We start from the raw sequence: 18,883 nt of genomic DNA on the forward strand, positions 1-18,883 counted from the left end.
TGACAATTATAAGCTGTTTTAGTCAGTCCCCTGCACTACAGGCCAGAGATGGTTGATGGCCTAGTAGGTGGCACTCCCAAGCTTTGAATAGAGTGAATCACCTTTCCTCATCCAGCTCCCCCATGTATCTACAAACCCCTCAATCTCCGCTATCCCCTTCTCTTTCAAATAGTGGTGTTAAGCAACACCCCCCCCCCCCCCAAGAGAATAAAAATAAGTCAGAACATGGGGTTAAAGTGGGATTGGGTAATATACAATCTACACAGAAAATTTTAAAGATAGCATTTATTGGCCACAAAGTGTATCAACATTTCTATGAGAAAGTTTATGTAACAGCTGTATTCTTTAAAGAAAAATATATATATATATGATTAAGTGCTCTACTGTAGATTGTCCTGATCTTCTGAAACCATATAAGCCAGTAACTGTTCTTCATTGAAGTCCAGGTGGATTTGTAACAACAAATTTTAGTCGCCAATTTGTCTCATCTTTGTGAGGTTTGGTGAAACCTGAAACATAAAAGCATATATTGTATCATAGCCTTCACCAATGTATATAAAACCATTTAATCAAGGGATATGAAACCCAAAACGGATTTCATGATTTAGATAGAATTTTATAATAGAAGTAAATTAGAAAGTTGTTTAAAATTGCATGCTCTTTGTTCTCTTGGTATGTTTTGATGAAAAGCAGGAACGTATGCTTAGGAGCCGGCACATTTCTGAAACACTATATGGCAGCAGTTTAGAAAAAATGTTATCCATTTGCAAGAGCACTAGATGGCAGCAGATTTCCTGTCATGTAGAGCTCCAGATGCCTACCTAGGTATTTTGGGGTTTCTTATCCCTTTCAAGGAGCCAGTTTTGACTCCTCATGTTTTAATGCAACTACAATTCACTTCTTTAAACATACTACAAGTTAAGCGCCAATCAGTTGCCAGTTTTACTAGTCAAATACTAATTCTGTTTAGAGTTCCAAGAAACTTGCAAGGACAAATCTTAACACTTTGTACTTTTCAGTTCCATGTCCTAAGGTATTTAGTTTTTACGTTTTCTTGTAGATAACCATCAATTAAAAAAAAAAAGTTAATTATCAATATAATTAATATGACTAAGGTGGTCTAAATGATATTAATCATTTACAAAAGTTGTACATAAAAATAATTAAATACACACATTAAAAAACACCCCTGCCCAAAAAACAAAAACACTATTTTTCAGAAATCACATTATCCTCCACACGAGCAAGCAACACTGCAAAACTTGCATGGCCCTGTGGCATTCCTTCAACTACCTCAACACTGGTTCCATCAATGTTTAGTGCAGCACTGAATACAGTTAGCCTAGAGGAACCATTATGTTACCAGGAGAAGGGATGAGAGAACTGTCACTTCTATTTGACTAGAAAATGACTTATGCTTGCGGTCACTAGAGAGGGGACACAATGCAAAATTATACAGATCACAGGATTTGTGAAATGGAACGGTCACCACTATTACATTAGCAGACAATCAGCCCTCTCATTCGCTGGAAAGCAAGCTGAAGTATTGAAGGGTGGGGGTATAATGGTGCACAGAAATGTTTTATAGAGTGCTAAAATAATTATATATAAACCATTGTCAGCACTGTGCTGAACATGCTCCATACCTAGCTGTATTCCTGCAAACAATAGCAGTTACCTGTCCATGTTTTTATGAGAAACTTTAAAGGGAGATTCTAATGCAAAAATAGCATGCATTAAATCTTTTGGGCATTTGTTTTGCATTACTGACCCTTGCTAACTGTTTATTTAATCCCTTTGCCAAGGTTCAATTAATGCTTGGCACTGGCAATTCTTGTTGCTCCAATGTGGGACTTTAAGCCCAGCAAAAGGGCATGTTACATACCCCCCCACCTGTTAGATAACTGGCGTCATCAGTATAAAATGCATTGTTGCAATTAGGGACACACATGTAGCAGGATTAGAATTGAGAAGTCATATCCACAAGTCCTAATACCTTGGAATTGTACGCAACTGAGAAATTAAAGTCAAATAAAGTGTAAATAGTTCTCCTTTGAACAGCTATAATATTTAAAAAAAAATAAAAATAAATAAAAAAAATAAAAAAAAAAGTACAATGGGCACTTAAAGGGAAAGTAAAAGAAAATTATCTCATGATTTGGATAGAACATACAATTCACAAGAGACAAGTGCAGGAACCAATCAGTAGCTATCCCCCACTAGTGTAGGCAATGTGCATATTCTTTTTTCAAAAATGGATACCAAAAGGACGAAGCACATTTGAAAATAGAAGTAAACTTTAAAATGTGTCTTAAAATTACATGCTCTATCCGAATCATGCAAGTTTAATTTTGACTTTCCTATCCCTTTAAGGGAATTTTTAGAAGAGCTCTAAAAATAAGTTTTACTAAACATGATATGTTGCAAAAAGTCTGTTGTAACAAAATAGAACTTTTAGGTAACTGAGGCAAAATGTAACCAGATCTAATGGTTAAAACAGGGCTTGTGTAATAAGGTTGGGCATTTAGCATTTGTTGAAGAGACAAATGCCAGAGGCAGATTTGACATTTTTTTATCGAGGGCTAGATATTTTTGTGTTATAGTGTAAATCCAGATTCAGCTTTTGTATCATAAATCACTGTTTAATCCAGTTTGTTTTAAATCATACACAACACTTTATTTCCATTATGGCTTTCTGGTAATTGTAAAAAAAAAAAAAAAATCACAACATACCAGATAATTACCTTTCCTTCTGTATGAGGCGAGTCCACGGCTTCATTCATTACTTGTGGGAACACAGAACCTGGCCACCAGGAGGAGGCAAAGACACCCCCAGCCAAAGGCTTAAATACCTCCCCCACTCCCCTCATCCCCCAGTCATTCTTCCGAGGGAAAAAGGAACAGGAGGAGAAATATCATGGTATAAAAGGTGCCAGAAAAACAAAAATTTTGGTCCGCCCAACAGAGAAAAAGTGACGGGGGCCGTGGGCTCTCCTCATATAGAAGGAAAGGAAATTAACTGGTAAGCATAATTTATGCTTTCCTTCTTAATATGAGGAGAGTCCATGGCTTTATTCATTCTTGAGGACACAATGAAAACAGGAGGGTAAAAAGACAGGTGGACCCTAATCTGAGGATACCACAGCCTGCAAAACTTTTCTCCCAAAAGCTGCTTCAGCCGAAGCAAAAACGTCAAATTTGTTAACATTTTTGAAAAGGTATGCGAGAACCAGGTAGCCGCCTTACAAATCTGCTGCAGAGGCCTCATTCTCTGAGGAGGCTTATGTCCCGCTGATTCATATGCCAAGCAAATAATGCTATCCACCAAAAGGATAGGGAAGTGGAAGAAGCCTTCTGCCCTTTACGCTTCCCAGAATAAACAAACAAGGACGAAGTCCGTTTAAATTCCTTCGTAGCCTAAATATAGAATTTCAAAGCCCTAACAACATCCACATTATGAAGTAATCGTTCCTTTAAAAAGAAGGATTGGGACACAAGGAACGACAATCTCCTGATTGATGTTTCGATCAGACACAACCTTAGGGAGAAACCCAAACCCAGTACGAAGAACAGCCTTAGCATGAAAAACCAGGTAAGGAGGCTCAAATTGCAAGGCCGCCATCTCAGACTCTGCATGCCAAAGCAATAGCCAGTAGAAAAAGGACCTTCCACGACAGTAATTTAATGTCAACCAAATGCATAGGCTCAAACGGAGATTGTAAGCCTATGGGCCCAGCTGTTTACAGATCGCTTCATAAGAGCCGACTACAACAGTGATACTCTAGGCAGGGCCCTCTACCCACTTGACCCCTACAAAAGCTATCCTGTACACCGACTGTTTACAGCGCTGCGGAATCTGTTGGCGCTCTACAAATACCTGATAATAATAATAAACGGAGCCCTCTGCAAAAATTTAAAGGGACAGTCAACACTAAAAATAAACTAGCTTGAATGCATTACTTACAACACGATTAGTGCAAACATCCTTATTCACATCCTATAATCCATACTGAACCGATTTTGTAAACAAAAACAACTGCCGTTCTGAGCCGTTTGGGCAAAAAAACATGGCTCCATAACTCCTCCTCTCATCTTCTTCCCCACAGCTAGTTTGAAGCTCTGTAGTGCCCGCCAAAGGTTCTAACAACTGACGCATGCGCATAGTGTCCGTTTTTTTTTTCTGCAGGAAGAGGCGGGGATGTATTTTAGTGTTGCACCAGTCCCACGCTGCTCGTTTTCCTTTGTGCAGTTTTGTGTTACTATGTGAACCGGGGAATTATTTTTATTGAAAAGTAGCAGACTCAGAAGTGATTTTCTGAAATAATTCCTTATAGAAAGGATAGCTTATGGAAAGTTCTTCCTGTATCAGCTGTCTGGATAAATATAGTATTCAGGCATGACAGTATGCACCACCTCCTACCTACCATTGGGTTTCTACACCTCCGCTCGCCACTAAAGTAATCGCCCTCTTTAGGTTTCCTTCCTCCCAACAGGATGTTACAGCTGCTTTCCCCTGAGCTCAGGGCAGAGCCATACACCGTTTCCCTACTGCGCCCCCGGGTGACGTAGTCACATACACAAGTCTGAAAAAAACCCAGACGTAAACTAGAGAGAGACACTCACTGCTGTGAAACAGTTATTAAAAATGTTTATGGTGTATGGCTCTGCCCTGAGCTCAGGGGAAAGCAGCTGTAACATCCTGTTGGGAGGAAGGAAACCTAAAGAGGGCGATTACTTTAGTGGCGAGCGGCGGTGTAGAAACCCAATGGCAGGTAGGAGGAAGTGCATACTGTCATGCCTGAATACTATATTTATCCAGACAGTGCTGGTCCGTCGCTGAATAGGGAACCTTTACACTGTTCCGGGTATAAAGAGGCAGATACTGAAGTAACATACGATTCACGCATGCGCAATTGGGTGTGAACGCTCAGGAGTCGTTGTGGCCGACACTCCTGTCATTTGCAGTTGGAATCAGCCTGAGAGTGACGTCAACATAGGAGTTTATGATCGTTTTTTGCTTAGTACGGCAGTTTTTAAAAAAAAAAAAAAAAAAAAAAAATCGATTGTCTGCATTATAGGATGTGAATAAGGATGTTTGCACTAATCGTGTTGTAAGTAATGCATTCAAGCTAGTTTATTTTTAGTGTTGACTGTACCTTTAACTAGATTTTAAGCTCCAGGGAGGAGCGGTATGTCTAAACACAGACCTGATTCTAGCCAGAGCCTGAACAAAAAAGACTGCTCAGTGAGCCTCTTGTACAATAAACAGAGCCGAAATCTGTCCCTTTAAGGAACTAGCAGAGAGTCCCTTCTCCAAACCATCTTGAAGGAAAGAAAGAATCCTGGACACCTTGACCTTATGCCAGGGGGATCCATGCACTTCAAACCAGAATAAGTAGGTCCTCCACACCTTATGATATATGAGGCGGGTGACCGGCTTTCTAGCTTGAATGAGTATCAGTAACTCAGAAAAACATCTCTTGGCTAGGACTAAGCGTTAAATTTCCACGCAGTCAGCCTCAGAATCTAGATTTTGATGAACAAAAGGACCCTGTTCCAGCAGATCCCTGCGACAAGGTAACCTCCATGGAGGAGATGAATACCACATCCTTCGCAGCCACGATGGAGCAATTAGAATAGCCAAAGCTTGCTCCTGCTTGATGCGGGCCACTACATGAGGGAGAAGCTTGGTATTGAGTCAGGACGCCATGAGACCTATCTCCAGCGTCCCATCTGTTGCAAATCTCGGCAACACCTCAGGATGGAAAGACCATTCCCTGGATGAAAGACCATTCCCTGGATGAAACGATTGTCTGCTAAATCCGCTTCCCAGTTGTCCACACCCAGAATGTGGATCCTTGACAGCAAGCAATTGTGGGCCTCCACCCATTATAGAATCCGAGATTCTTCCCTCATTGCTAGGGAGCTCCTTGCCGCCCCCCCCCCCGATGGTTGATGTAAGCCACCGAGGTTATGTTGTCTGATTGAAATCTGATAAACTGGGACAAACCCAGAAGAGGACAAGCCTTCAGAGCATTGAAAAAAATGCTCAAAGTTCCTAAATTTTGATCAGGAAGAGATTCCTCTTGAGTTCACAGGCACTGTGCCTTCCTGGCACCCCAAAGAGCTCCCCATCCTGATAGACTTGTGTCAGTAGTCACAATCTCCCCGGATAGTCTCAAGAAAGATGTCCCTTAGGACAGGTGACCTGGACAGAGCCACCAAGAGAGCAATTCTCTCGAACGGTTGTCCAAAGAAATCTGTTCTGTCTTGAATGTCCCCAAGCCAAGCCTCCACAAAAAGATAGTCTGCCCACAACACGATTCAACAATGGATCGGAGGCCGCCCCTTCATACTGATTGTTTCGGCGGGCTTCTTGTACTTATTCCAAGATTGAGACGGTTACCAAGTTCACTTGGACTGCTCAGGCTTCGTGGAGGGCTGCTGGCGTTGGGCCTTATCCGAACGAAAGGGACAAAAATTAGGACCATGTCCTTTAAGTTTATTCTTATCCTGCAGTAGAAAGGCACCTTTGCATCCAGTGACCATGGATATGATGGAGTCCAGGCTTGGATCGAAAAGAATCTTCCCCTTAAATGGAAGGGAAAGTAATCTAGATTTTGAAGTCATGTCCACAGACCAAGGCTTCAGCCAGAGTGCCCTACGGGCTAGAACAGAAAAACCTGATGTCTTGGCATTCAGGCGAATGATCTGCATATTGGCATCACAGATAAAAGAATTAGCTACCCTCAAGGCCTTAATTCTTTCCTGGATCTTGTCAAGAGGAGTTTCCACCTCAATCATTTCTGACAGTCACACAAATAGGTAGAGGCTCCATCCACCGCAGCGACCGGCGCTGCAGGTTGAAACAAATACCCTGTGTGCTGAAACATCTTAAGAGTTTCTAGCTTCTTATCCATGGGCTCCTTAAACGACGAACTATCCTCAAGCGGGATAGTAGTGCGCTTAGCAAGTGTGGAGATAGCTCCATTCACCTTAGGGACGGAACCCCACAACTCCAGAGAGTCTGGAACCGGGATCAATTTCTTAAAAGAAGGGGAGAAAGAAGATTCAAGTCTCTCCCATTCAATTTTAATAATAATTTGACATTTTTACAGGAACTGGGAAAGTCTGTGGCACCACACTGTCCTCAAACCTTATCAAGTTTAGGAATAGAAGGTTCCTCGGGTAATTTAGGTTCTGGAACCTCTAAAGTAGCCAACACTTTATTTAACAGAAAGTGTAAATGCTCAAGTCTGGTTCCTCCGCAGCTGGAGGTTTAGAGGCTGCAGATTCCAACCCAGAAAGAGCATTCTCTGAAGTTTCAGATGCGTCATCAGCAGATAATCTTGTATCAGATAAACCCCACAAGTTGGTAGATGTCCCCTGGGAAGGATAGCAATATTTTACCTTTCACTTGCGCTCAGCAGGGCGAGTTAAAGCACTGAAGGGCCACAGACACTGCCGTTTGTAGTTGACCAGTAAAGTCTGGTGGTAAGAGGGCCCCTCCCGAAGGATTAGCAGTGCAATGGGAAGCTGCATGTGTAATAGGAGACAGCAGGGAATGCACCTCACGGGACGAAGACCACCTCAGAGGTGGACGTATCAGTGGTACTAAACATCTTGGTTTTCTTAGATTTAAGTACTTTATCAAGGCCTGAGGAACATAATTGAGAAGGCGGGTATACCATACTCTCTTCACAATAAAATGAGGTATTAGATTTCGGTAAAGAGGGATTACCCTTAAACGTATTTGAGTCCTCCATAGCTTGCATTTTCAGATGGACTATAGAAAAAGATAAGGCACCTTTATACCCCCAATGGCTGGGGCACTCACCACCTCCTATGACCCAGGCTCCACATAAAAACCGCTTTGTCTCCTGTAAACCACATGGTCAGGAAAGAGGAAATCAATGAGAATACACAAGGTCACGTGGGGTGCCATGCAGAACCGACACTGCTCCTGGAATGAGCGCGCCAAACCTAACAGGCCATGCAGTTATCCAAAAATGAAAGTAAAACCTGAATGTTTCAACAACTGCCTGAGCCTCCTCTCACACATTTCTCAGCATAAAACATAAGCAAATTATGCAGCAATCCCCCCTGTTCAATAATCCCCTTCCGGAAATATTAACCCTCTATTCCATACAGATAAAAGGAGTTACACTGTGACCCTGTCTTCTTGCGTTATCATATGTGTAAGACTATATAACCAAAGTGCTGCCATCTTGTATCTAAGAATCCATTATGAACTAACATTGAACTGTTGTACTGATATTGAACGGTTAGGTTTTTTCTGTATTTTGTTATATGACATCTGTTCTTTGGGGAGTAACGTCTTTATCTCATTACTAAGGTAACCATGTAATTAAGAGCATTCTTAGATTACCTGTTTTCTTCTCAAGGATGAATGCCTCTAGTCTTAAAGAATTTAACAGACATTGAATCCTTTGTTTAAGTCTTACACTAACTTGTAATAAGGGGTGTGTATGAAGACCCTTTGTGTAATGTACATTTATGATGTATCCTATACAACTGCATTGTAGGTGGTCAATAAACAGAACAGTGTTACACTTCATTTGTGTGGTTTGACTCTGTTCTCCAAGATCTTGTGTCAAGTGCAATGTTTTGCTGCAGATGAGATTCAGAATGCATAGTGGTGATAATTGGTATCCGGTCATCTAATTTACCCCTAACAATATGAGTATAAAATGAAACAATCTTACCGGAATCACCGCCGTGGAACAGACACACAACCTCAAGTTTGACAGTCTTGTAGCATCGCACCCGAAAAGGACTTGAGTGATAGAAGCAGGCAGTGAAACTCGTCAACACTGATTGCTTAAGAGCTGTTAATACAAATCTGGATGGTTTCGCAGAAGGCTGACAAAACTACTTAAAACTCCAGTCCCATGCCAAAGAGTACTACCCTCCATAAGAGACTACTCCGAATCTTCCAAAACTTCTCTGCCATCCTCCTGTGATGGAAGGCAAAGAATGACTGGGGGATGAGGGGAGTGGGGGAGGATTTTAAGTCTTTGGCTGGGGTGTCTGACTCCTCCTGGAGGCCAGGTTCTGTATTCCCACAAGTAATGAATGAAGCCATGGACTCTCCCCATATTAAGGAAATTATCTTTTATACAATAGAATTCTTATGTCAGATACTCACAGCAAAACTACAACCAGTATATTTTGTTATGTCATCTACAGAAAGGCCGTCAGCTACTTCAATCAGTGTTAGCCCATTCTTCTTGTCCACATCGAAGACAGCCTACAATATATCCACACAAAAACTCCAGATTAATACCAGACTGAAGACATTTATTGTAAAAACATAGAATGTGTGACATTTTTCTAATATTTATTAGGTGTCAAAGCAGTAACTTAATCTTTCTATTTTGAATACCTGTGACTACTCAGCATTACAAAATTTTTACAACCCTGTTTATTTCTCAATTACATAAAAAAAAATATATTTTAGTTATTGCTGCATATACCGTATTTTCACAATAGATTATAAATTAACAAAAAAGTGAATTATTAAAATGCTTTTATTTTCTTATATATATATTTTTTTAATTATATTCATTTATATGTATAATTAAGACAAATGTTTGCGATTATGACTTGGTAATTTTTTAATAAAAGTTTGATTACAATGATCACGCTTGTTTTAGTTTTTTTACACAGGTGTATGCAGACAAAGAATTGGGAAATTAAAGGCACTATATGCAATTTAACAATTACCGTCGCCCACATGAAAGCAATGTAAATGTAAACTTTATTGCCAGAAAAATAAAAATATGAATGGAAGACAATTTAAAGTTTAATACCAGTACTACTTTTGCACTGCTGGATAATAATTTAACATGGATAGGAAATACCTACAAACCAATGAGCAATAGTAAAAGGCACCAATTAACCAATGAATTACTAATGCTGATTGGTACTCCAGGTAATAAAATGCCTGTTAATCAGAACTGACAACTGTATTAGATTCAATCTAAACTTATTAGATAGCTATAACAAACATGTATAGATTTAAGATTTAGTACAGACTCTATTAGTATTGTGATTACAATTTACAGCCTTCATGCAATTTTGGTTTTGTAAATTAACATTTGTACGTTTAAACAACTTAAGACAGACAACTTTACCTTCTCTGTAATAATACGATCTACACACTGTTTCCCAGTTAAAGGCAAGTTGCACTGTTCCAAAATTTTGTGTGCTCCACCCTGCAAAGGACAAGAAATATTACAAGACCACTATTGGTGCAATGTTAGCTTCTTTAAGAATTTCAATATTCATGGAACTAATGACTAGAGGGTACACGCATGCCTCTTTTTAACCAGATGTGCTCAACATTCATGTTTAGATCCTATCAACCATAAGCCAAGCTAACTCCCCAATAGTGTGTTCCTGTTGGTAACCCAACCAAGTAAAAAATCTTTTATTAATGTGAACGTTTTCGGGGTTGCCCCCGTCTATATCTATCTATCTATCTATCTATATATATATCAGCAGAAGACCTAAAGAAATTAAATACTGAATAGCAAACCAAGCTGTTTTTTGCCTGGAAGTGGTAGTATTTGCAGTCCATGAGTATCTGGACAGTAACACTTTCTCATGCACTTAAATTGTTTTTTGGCAAGAAAAAATAAAATTTAAATAAATTTGTAAAATACAAATAATGTAAGAACTTGCCAATATGAAAGAAATTAATTTATCAGGTAAGTACATGAGCGAGTGATATATGGGATATACATTCCTACCAGGAGGGGGCAAAGTTTCCTAAACCTCAAAATGCCTATAAATACACCTCCCACCACACCCACAATTAATTTTAACGAATAATCAAGTAGTGGGGTGATAACAAAAGGAGTAAAAAGCATTCAAGGGGGCGGAGCCTACAGCTGTTGCGGATGGTCATGTTTGTGAGGAGCTCCTGACTATCTAGACTTTTAGAGACTATGTCATTTAAATTTGGTTTGACAAGGCTGAGTTTGAAGGTGAGGTGTCCTGAGACACCCTAGAGCTGTCTGAGTTTTTTGCGAAGATAGACTTTCCTATGTTCCACAGCTAAGCGGCGAGGGGAGCTGACCGCATGACAGAGAACCTGTGCTGTGAATCTGCTTCCCGGACTGCTTGGGCTGCCGCACAGTCTCCCCCCAGGATCTAGAAGACACTGGGTTATTAGCAGTGAAAAGTGCTGCTTCAGTTAATACTGTTCCTGTATTACAAAGTGCTTTTGTTTTAAATATTGCCCATAACACTTAAAATGGCGCCTCCTTACTATGATCTACTATCTGCTGCATCCTGGATCTTAGAAGGCCGCCTAGAGGAACTGTAATTACACTTGCTCCAAACGCTAGAGTACGACACTGCAGGCACTACTATCCAACCTAAGTCTGATGTGAAGCAGCCAGGAGATAAACATATCCAGCTACTAGAGTGTCCTCAGATGCATAGTACCCGGACCTCTAGGGTGGCCTTACCGGAGCTTCCTGAGAGTGGAGAGGACACTCACCCAGAGCAGAAGATAGTGCATACTGGAGAGATCGAGGTGGCTGTTTCACATGCACTAATACAGCCCTGTTCATATGATTATGCCGAGAGAGAGAAACCTCCCGCCCTGGTAGAGAACATAGAAGCGAAAGGTAAGGATCCTGACAGTGTTTATGTCTGCCATGTGGCTGCTCCGCTATGCTCGTCTCTGAATAAGACACAGCCCCTAAACTCATTAATAATGCCTGGTTCGGCTGGATTGAATCCGAAGTTATGGGATGCTCATATGAGGCAGCTTGAGGCCATATATGGGACATGCAGAATCCTACCTAGCCCTTTGCAGGCACGGATGGTCCCTGAGCCGATTAAGGACTCAAGCAGCACCACAGAACCCTTCCCACAGCTAATGGATCCTGGGTCAGACCAGAGGGAACAAAAGAAGGCAAAAAGAGCAGAGGTATGTACTTCCACATGGGATCGCAGCAAAATAGACATCCGCTCACTTAAGCAGCAAAGCTGGACCTTACTCACTGATAGCTCTACAGCCTGGAGACCTCCAGGTATATATTGCGACAGCTATCGTTACCGATCCCCAGATCCTACTAGCATCAGGTACATAATTAACAGTGTGCCCGGATCGACCCGTAGTCCCCAAAATCTATTACCCTCCCAGCAACTAATAACCAAATGTCCCGGGGCAAAGCAGTCTTCCTACCTAAGACTCTTTCATCTATGTGCTGGATCTGAACTTGAGCTCTCAGGGTACGGCTTAGCCTGGCGGTCTGGGGTAGGCTGATGATGACTGTTAGACAGTGCCTCGTGTTGCAGTCCTGTGGGTTACTGCAGCTGGGAAATATATCTGTGCATGTTTCACAATGATTCTTATAATACTGTTCGGTTTATATTTTATATTACATGTCGTTTCTTTACACATATATGTCTAAAGTTCTAGTTCTGTAGAAAAGTATGGTCTACACTGACCTAGTGCTTCGTCTGAAATCTATTAATCCTACACTAGGCTATATATAACGATTGTTATAGTTTCACTCTAGTTTTGTATGTATTTATACAAGCACATTACTGAAAAAAGTGTACCGGGTATAATTTTAATCTAATCAGTTTATTCTTAAGGTCCCAACCTATTTTAGTGCACATTGTTATAATAACCCTTACACTGAATTATAGCTGCCCAGCTTATATTTTAAACCTACAATACCCAAAATATAGAAATTAGATGGAGATTTGTTTTTCCTCTATTTTAGATTATCAGATGCTTCTTTCTAGGCTCTGTGTTTTTCAGTTCTTTCCATGTTCTATAGCACTGTATTATTATGTCTCATATGCATTGAGGGACCTATGCATCACCCTATGCCATATGCTTGTGCCCTCCGGATAAGAACGCATGTTATCTTGCTCTATTAGTCTGAGTGTTCTAACCAGCTGTAGTGTACTGTGATCCTTATTTAATTTAAGAGGGTCTCCCTTAGCTCTGCAAGTCCTTTTAGACATTAGAAGGCCCAAGTCCCTAGCACAATGTCCTTATAATGTGATAAATATCAGACCTTATATTCCTTCCTCCATGAGCTCAGTTATTAGAATTATGGCTCCATCCCCCCTCAGGTTTAGTTTACAGAGTAAACAATGGAACGTGGATTCCTCAGAACTTATCCCTCTTAATTATTTATTTGATGTAATATAGCAGCCATTGATATTCCTACCCTTAATTATTTTCTATGACAATTTATTTAGATAGTCCTATTTCCCAGATTTTATATTTCTTATATTCTTGACCCAAAGTGATATTCTACTGGTTTAGGAAATACTATACTATGGATATAAATAAGGTCAAAAACAGAATTTATGTTTACCTGATAAATTACTTTCTCCAACGGTGTGTCCGGTCCACGGCGTCATCCTTACTTGTGGATATTCTCTTCCCCAACAGGAAATGGCAAAGAGCCCAGCAAAGCTGGTCACATGATCCCTCCTAGGCTCCGCCTTCCCCAGTCATTCGACCGACGTAAAGGAGGAATATTTGCATAGGAGAAACCATATGATACCGTGGTGACTGTAGTTAAAGAAAATAAAATATCAGACCTGATTAAAAAACCAGGGTGGCCGTGGACCGGACACACCGTTGGAGAAAGTAATTTATCAGGTAAACATAAATTCTGTTTTCTCCAACATAGGTGTGTCCGGTCCACGGCGTCATCCTTACTTGTGGGAACCAATACCAAAGCTTTAGGACACGGATGAAGGGAGGGAGCAAATCAGGTCACCTAGATGGAAGGCACCACGGCTTGCAAAACCTTTCTCCCAAAAATAGCCTCAGAAGAAGCAAAAGTATCAAACTTGTAAAATTTAGTAAAAGTGTGCAGTGAAGACCAAGTCGCTGCCTTACATATCTGATCAACAGAAGCCTCGTTCTTGAAGGCCCATGTGGAAGCCACAGCCCTAGTGGAATGAGCTGTGATTCTTTCAGGAGGCTGCCGTCCGGCAGTCTCATAAGCCAATCTGATGATGCTTTTAATCCAAAAAGAGAGAGAGGTAGAAGTTGCTTTTTGACCTCTCCTTTTACCAGAATAAACAACAAACAAGGAAGATGTTTGTCTAAAATCCTTTGTAGCATCTAAATAGAATTTTAGAGCACGAACAACATCCAAATTGTGCAACAAACGTTCCTTCTTTGAAACTGGATTCGGACACAAAGAAGGCACGACTATCTCCTGGTTAATGTTTTTGTTAGAAACAACTTTCGGAAGAAAACCAGGTTTAGTACGTAAAACCACCTTATCTGCATGGAACACCAGATAAGGAGGAGAACACTGCAGAGCAGATAATTCTGAAACTCTTCTAGCAGAAGAAATTGCAACCAAAAACAAAACTTTCCAAGATAATAACTTAATATCAACGGAATGTAAGGGTTCAAACGGAACCCCCTGAAGAACTGAAAGAACTAAATTGAGACTCCAAGGAGGAGTCAAAGGTTTGTAAACAGGCTTGATTCTAACCAGAGCCTGAACAAAGGCTTGAACATCTGGCACAGCTGCCAGCTTTTTGTGAAGTAACACAGACAAGGCAGAAATCTGTCCCTTCAAGGAACTTGCAGATAATCCTTTCTCCAAACCTTCTTGAAGAAAGGATAGAATCTTAGGAATTTTTACCTTGTCCCAAGGGAATCCTTTAGATTCACACCAACAGATATATTTTTTCCATATTTTGTGGTAAATTTTTCTAGTTACAGGCTTTCTGGCCTGAACAAGAGTATCAATGACAGAATCTGAGAACCCTCGCTTTGATAAGATCAAGCGTTCAATCTCCAAGCAGTCAGTTGGAGTGAGACCAGATTCGGATGTTCGAACGGACCTTGAACAAGAAGGTCTCGTCTCAAAGGTAGCTTCCATGGTGGAGCCGATGACATATTCACCAGGTCTGCATACCAAGTCCTGCGTGGCCACGCAGGAGCTATCAAGATCACCGATGCCCTCTCCTGATTGATCCTGGCTACCAGCCTGGGGATGAGAGGAAACGGCGGGAATACATAAGCTAGTTTGAAGGTCCAAGGTGCTACTAGTGCATCTACTAGAGTCGCCTTGGGATCCCTGGATCTGGACCCGTAGCAAGGAACCTTGAAGTTCTGACGAGAGGCCATCAGATCCATGTCTGGAATGCCCCACAATTGAGTAATTTGGGCAAAGATTTCCGGATGGAGTTCCCACTCCCCCGGATGAAATGTCTGACGACTCAGAAAATCCGCTTCCCAATTTTCCACTCCTGGGATGTGGATTGCAGACAAGTGGCAGGAGTGAGTCTCCGCCCATTGAATGATTTTGGTCACTTCTTCCATCGCCAGGGAACTCCTTGTTCCCCCCTGATGGTTGATGTACGCAACAGTCGTCATGTTGTCTTATTGAAACCGTATGAACTTGGCCTTTGCTAGCTGAGGCCAAGCCCTGAGAGCATTGAATATCGCTCTCAGTTCCAGAATATTTATCGGAAGAAGAGATTCTTCCCGAGACCAAAGACCCTGAGCTTTCAGGGGTCCCCAGACCGCGCCCCCAGCCCACCAGACTGGCGTCGGTCGTGACAATGACCCACTCTGGTCTGCGGAAGCTCATCCCCTGTGACAGGTTGTCCAGGGACAGCCACCAACGGAGTGAATCTCTGGTCCTCTGATCTACTTGTATCGTCGGAGACAAGTCTGTATAGTCCCCATTCCACTGACTGAGCATGCACAGTTGTAATGGTCTTAGATGAATTCGCGCAAAAGGAACTATGTCCATTGCCGCTACCATCAAACCTATTACTTCCATGCACTGCGCTATGGAAGGAAGAGGAACAGAATGAAGTATTTGACAAGAGTTTAGAAGTTTTGATTTTCTGGCCTCTGTCAGAAAAATCCTCATTTCTAAGGAGTCTATTATTGTTCCCAAGAAGGGAACCCTTGTTGACGGAGATAGAGAACTTTTTTCTACGTTCACTTTCCACCCGTGAGATCTGAGAAAGGCCAGGACAATGTCCGTGTGAGCCTTTGCTTGAGGAAGGGACGACGCTTGAATCAGAATGTCGTCCAAGTAAGGTACTACTGCAATGCCCCTTGGTCTTAGAACCGCTAGAAGGGACCCTAGTACCTTTGTGAAAATCCTTGGAGCAGTGGCTAATCCGAACGGAAGTGCCACAAACTGGTAATGCTTGTCCACGAATGCGAACCTTAGGAACCGATGATGTTCCTTGTGGATAGGAATATGTAGATACGCATCCTTTAAATCCACCGTGGTCATGAATTGACCTTCCTGGATGGAAGGAAGAATTGTTCGAATGGTTTCCATTTTGAACGATGGAACCTTGAGAAACTTGTTTAGGATCTTGAGATCTAAGATTGGTCTGAATGTTCCCTCTTTTTTGGGAACTACGAACAGATTGGAGTAGAACCCCCTCCCTTGTTCTCCTAAAGGAACAGGATGAATCACTCCCATTTTTAACAGGTCTTCTACACAATGTAAGAATGCCTGTCTTTTCATGTGGTCTGAAGACAATTGAGACCTGTGGAACCTCCCCCTTGGGGGAGGCCCCTTGAATTCCAGAAGATAACCTTGGGAGACTATTTCTAGTGCCCAAGGATCCAGAACATCTCTTGCCCAAGCCTGAGCGAAGAGAGAAAGTCTGCCCCCCACCAGATCCGGTCCCGGATCGGGGGCCAACATTTCATGCTGTCTTGGTAGCAGTGGCAGGCTTCTTGGCCTGCTTTCCCTTGTTCCAGCCTTGCATTGGTCTCCAGGCTGGCTTGGCTTGAGAAGAATTACCCTCTTGCTTAGAGGACGTAGCACTTGGGGCTGGTCCGTTTCTACGAAAGGGACGAAAATTAGGTTTATTTTTGGCCTTGAAAGACCTATCCTGAGGAAGGGCGTGGCCCTTACCCCCAGTGATATCAGAGATAATCTCTTTCAAGTCAGGGCCAAACAGCGTTTTCCCCTTGAAAGGAATGTTAAGCAATTTGTTCTTGGAAGACGCATCCGCTGACCAAGATTTCAACCAAAGCGCTCTGCGCGCCACAATAGCAAACCCAGAATTTTTCGCCGCTAACCTAGCCAATTGCAAAGTGGCGTCTAGGGTGAAAGAATTAGCCAATTTGAGAGCACGGATTCTGTCCATAATCTCTTCATAAGGAGGAGAATCACTATCGATCGCCTTTTCTAGCTCATCAAACCAGAAACACGCGGCTGTAGTGACAGGGACAATGCATGAAATTGGTTGTAGAAGGTAACCTTGCTGAACAAACATCTTTTTAAGCAAACCTTCTAATTTTTTATCCATAGGATCTTTGAAAGCACAACTATCTTCTATGGGTATAGTGGTGCGTTTGTTTAAAGTAGAAACCGCCCCCTCGACCTTGGGGACTGTCTGCCATAAGTCCTTTCTGGGGTCGACCATGGGAAACAATTTTTTAAATATGGGGGGAGGGACGAAAGGTATACCGGGCCTTTCCCATTCTTTATTTACAATGTCCGCCACCCGCTTGGGTATAGGAAAAGCTTCTGGGGGCCCCGGGACCTCTAGGAACTTGTCCATTTTACATAGTTTCTCTGGGATGATCAAATTCTCACAATCATCCAGAGTGGATAACACCTCCTTAAGCAGAGCGCGGAGATGTTCCAACTTAAATTTAAATGTAATCACATCGGGTTCAGCTTGTTGAGAAATTTTCCCTGAATCTGAAATTTCTCCCTCAGACAAAACCTCCCTGGCCCCCTCAGACTGGTGTAGGGGCATATCAGAACCATTATCCTCAGCGTCCTCATGCTCTTCAGTATCTAAAACAGAGCAGTCGCGCTTACGCTGATAAGTGGGCATTTTGGCTAAAATGTTTTTGATAGAATTATCCATTACAGCCGTTAATTGTTGCATAGTAAGGAGTATTGGCGCGCTAGATGTACTAGGGGCCTCCTGAGTGGGCAAGACTGGTGTAGACGAAGGAGGGAATGATGCAGTACCATGCTTACTCCCCTCACTTGAGGAATCATCTTGGGCATCATTTTCAGTGTCACATAAATCACATCTATTTAAATGAGAAGGAACCTTGGCTTCCCCACATTCAGAACACAGTCTATCTGGTAGTTCAGACATGTTAAACAGGCATAAACTTGATAACAAAGTACAAAAAACGTTTTAAAATAAAACCGTTACTGTCACTTTAAATTTTAAACTGAACACACTTTATTACTGCAATTGCGAAAAAGTATGAAGGAATTGTTCAAAATTCACCAAAATTTCACCACAGTGTCTTAAAGCCTTAAAAGTACTGCACACCAAATTTGGAAGCTTTAACCCTTAAAATAACGGAACCGGAGCCGTTTTTATCTTTAACCCCTTTACAGTCCCTGGTATCTGCTTTGCTGAGACCCAACCAAGCCCAAAGGGGAATACGATACCAAATGACGCCTTCAGAAAGTCTTTTTTATGTATCAGAGCTCCTCACACATGCGACTGCATGTCATGCTTCTCAAAAACAAGTGCGCAATACCGGCGCGAAAATGAGGCTCTGCCTATGATTAGGGAAAGCCCCTAGAGAATAAGGTGTCTAAAACAGTGCCTGCCGATATTATTTTACAAAAATACCCATATTAAATGATTCCTCAAGGCTAAATATGTTATATATGAATCGATTTAGCCCAGAAAATGTCTACAGTCTTAACAAGCCCTTGTGAAGCCCTTATTTACTCTGTAATAAAAATGGCTTACCGGATCCCATAGGGAAAATGACAGCTTCCAGCATTACATCGTCTTGTTAGAATGTGTCATACCTCAAGCAGCAAAAGTCTGCTCACTGTTCCCCCAACTGAAGTTAATTCCTCTCAACAGTCCTGTGTGGAACAGC

The 18,883-nt window shown here is 41.8% G+C and overlaps 1 protein-coding gene across 1 annotated transcript in view; it reads right to left on the minus strand.

Moving 5' to 3' along the window:
• Nucleotides 1-270: 270 nt before the first annotated feature.
• LOC128648520 (succinyl-CoA:3-ketoacid coenzyme A transferase 1, mitochondrial-like) overlaps nucleotides 271-18,883 on the minus strand; it is a 59,802-nt gene continuing 41,189 nt past the window's right edge. The window contains exons 2-4 of the mRNA XM_053701240.1: nucleotides 10,158-10,238; nucleotides 9,170-9,271; nucleotides 271-509 (exon numbers count right to left, since the gene is read on the minus strand). Of these exons, the coding sequence (XP_053557215.1) occupies nucleotides 468-509; nucleotides 9,170-9,271; nucleotides 10,158-10,238 (225 nt within the window). The 3' untranslated portion in view covers nucleotides 271-467. The remainder of the gene's footprint in view (nucleotides 510-9,169; nucleotides 9,272-10,157; nucleotides 10,239-18,883) is intronic.

Source organism: Bombina bombina, chromosome 2 (genome assembly GCF_027579735.1).
Source record: "Bombina bombina isolate aBomBom1 chromosome 2, aBomBom1.pri, whole genome shotgun sequence".
NCBI classification, from domain to species: domain Eukaryota; kingdom Metazoa; phylum Chordata; class Amphibia; order Anura; family Bombinatoridae; genus Bombina; species Bombina bombina.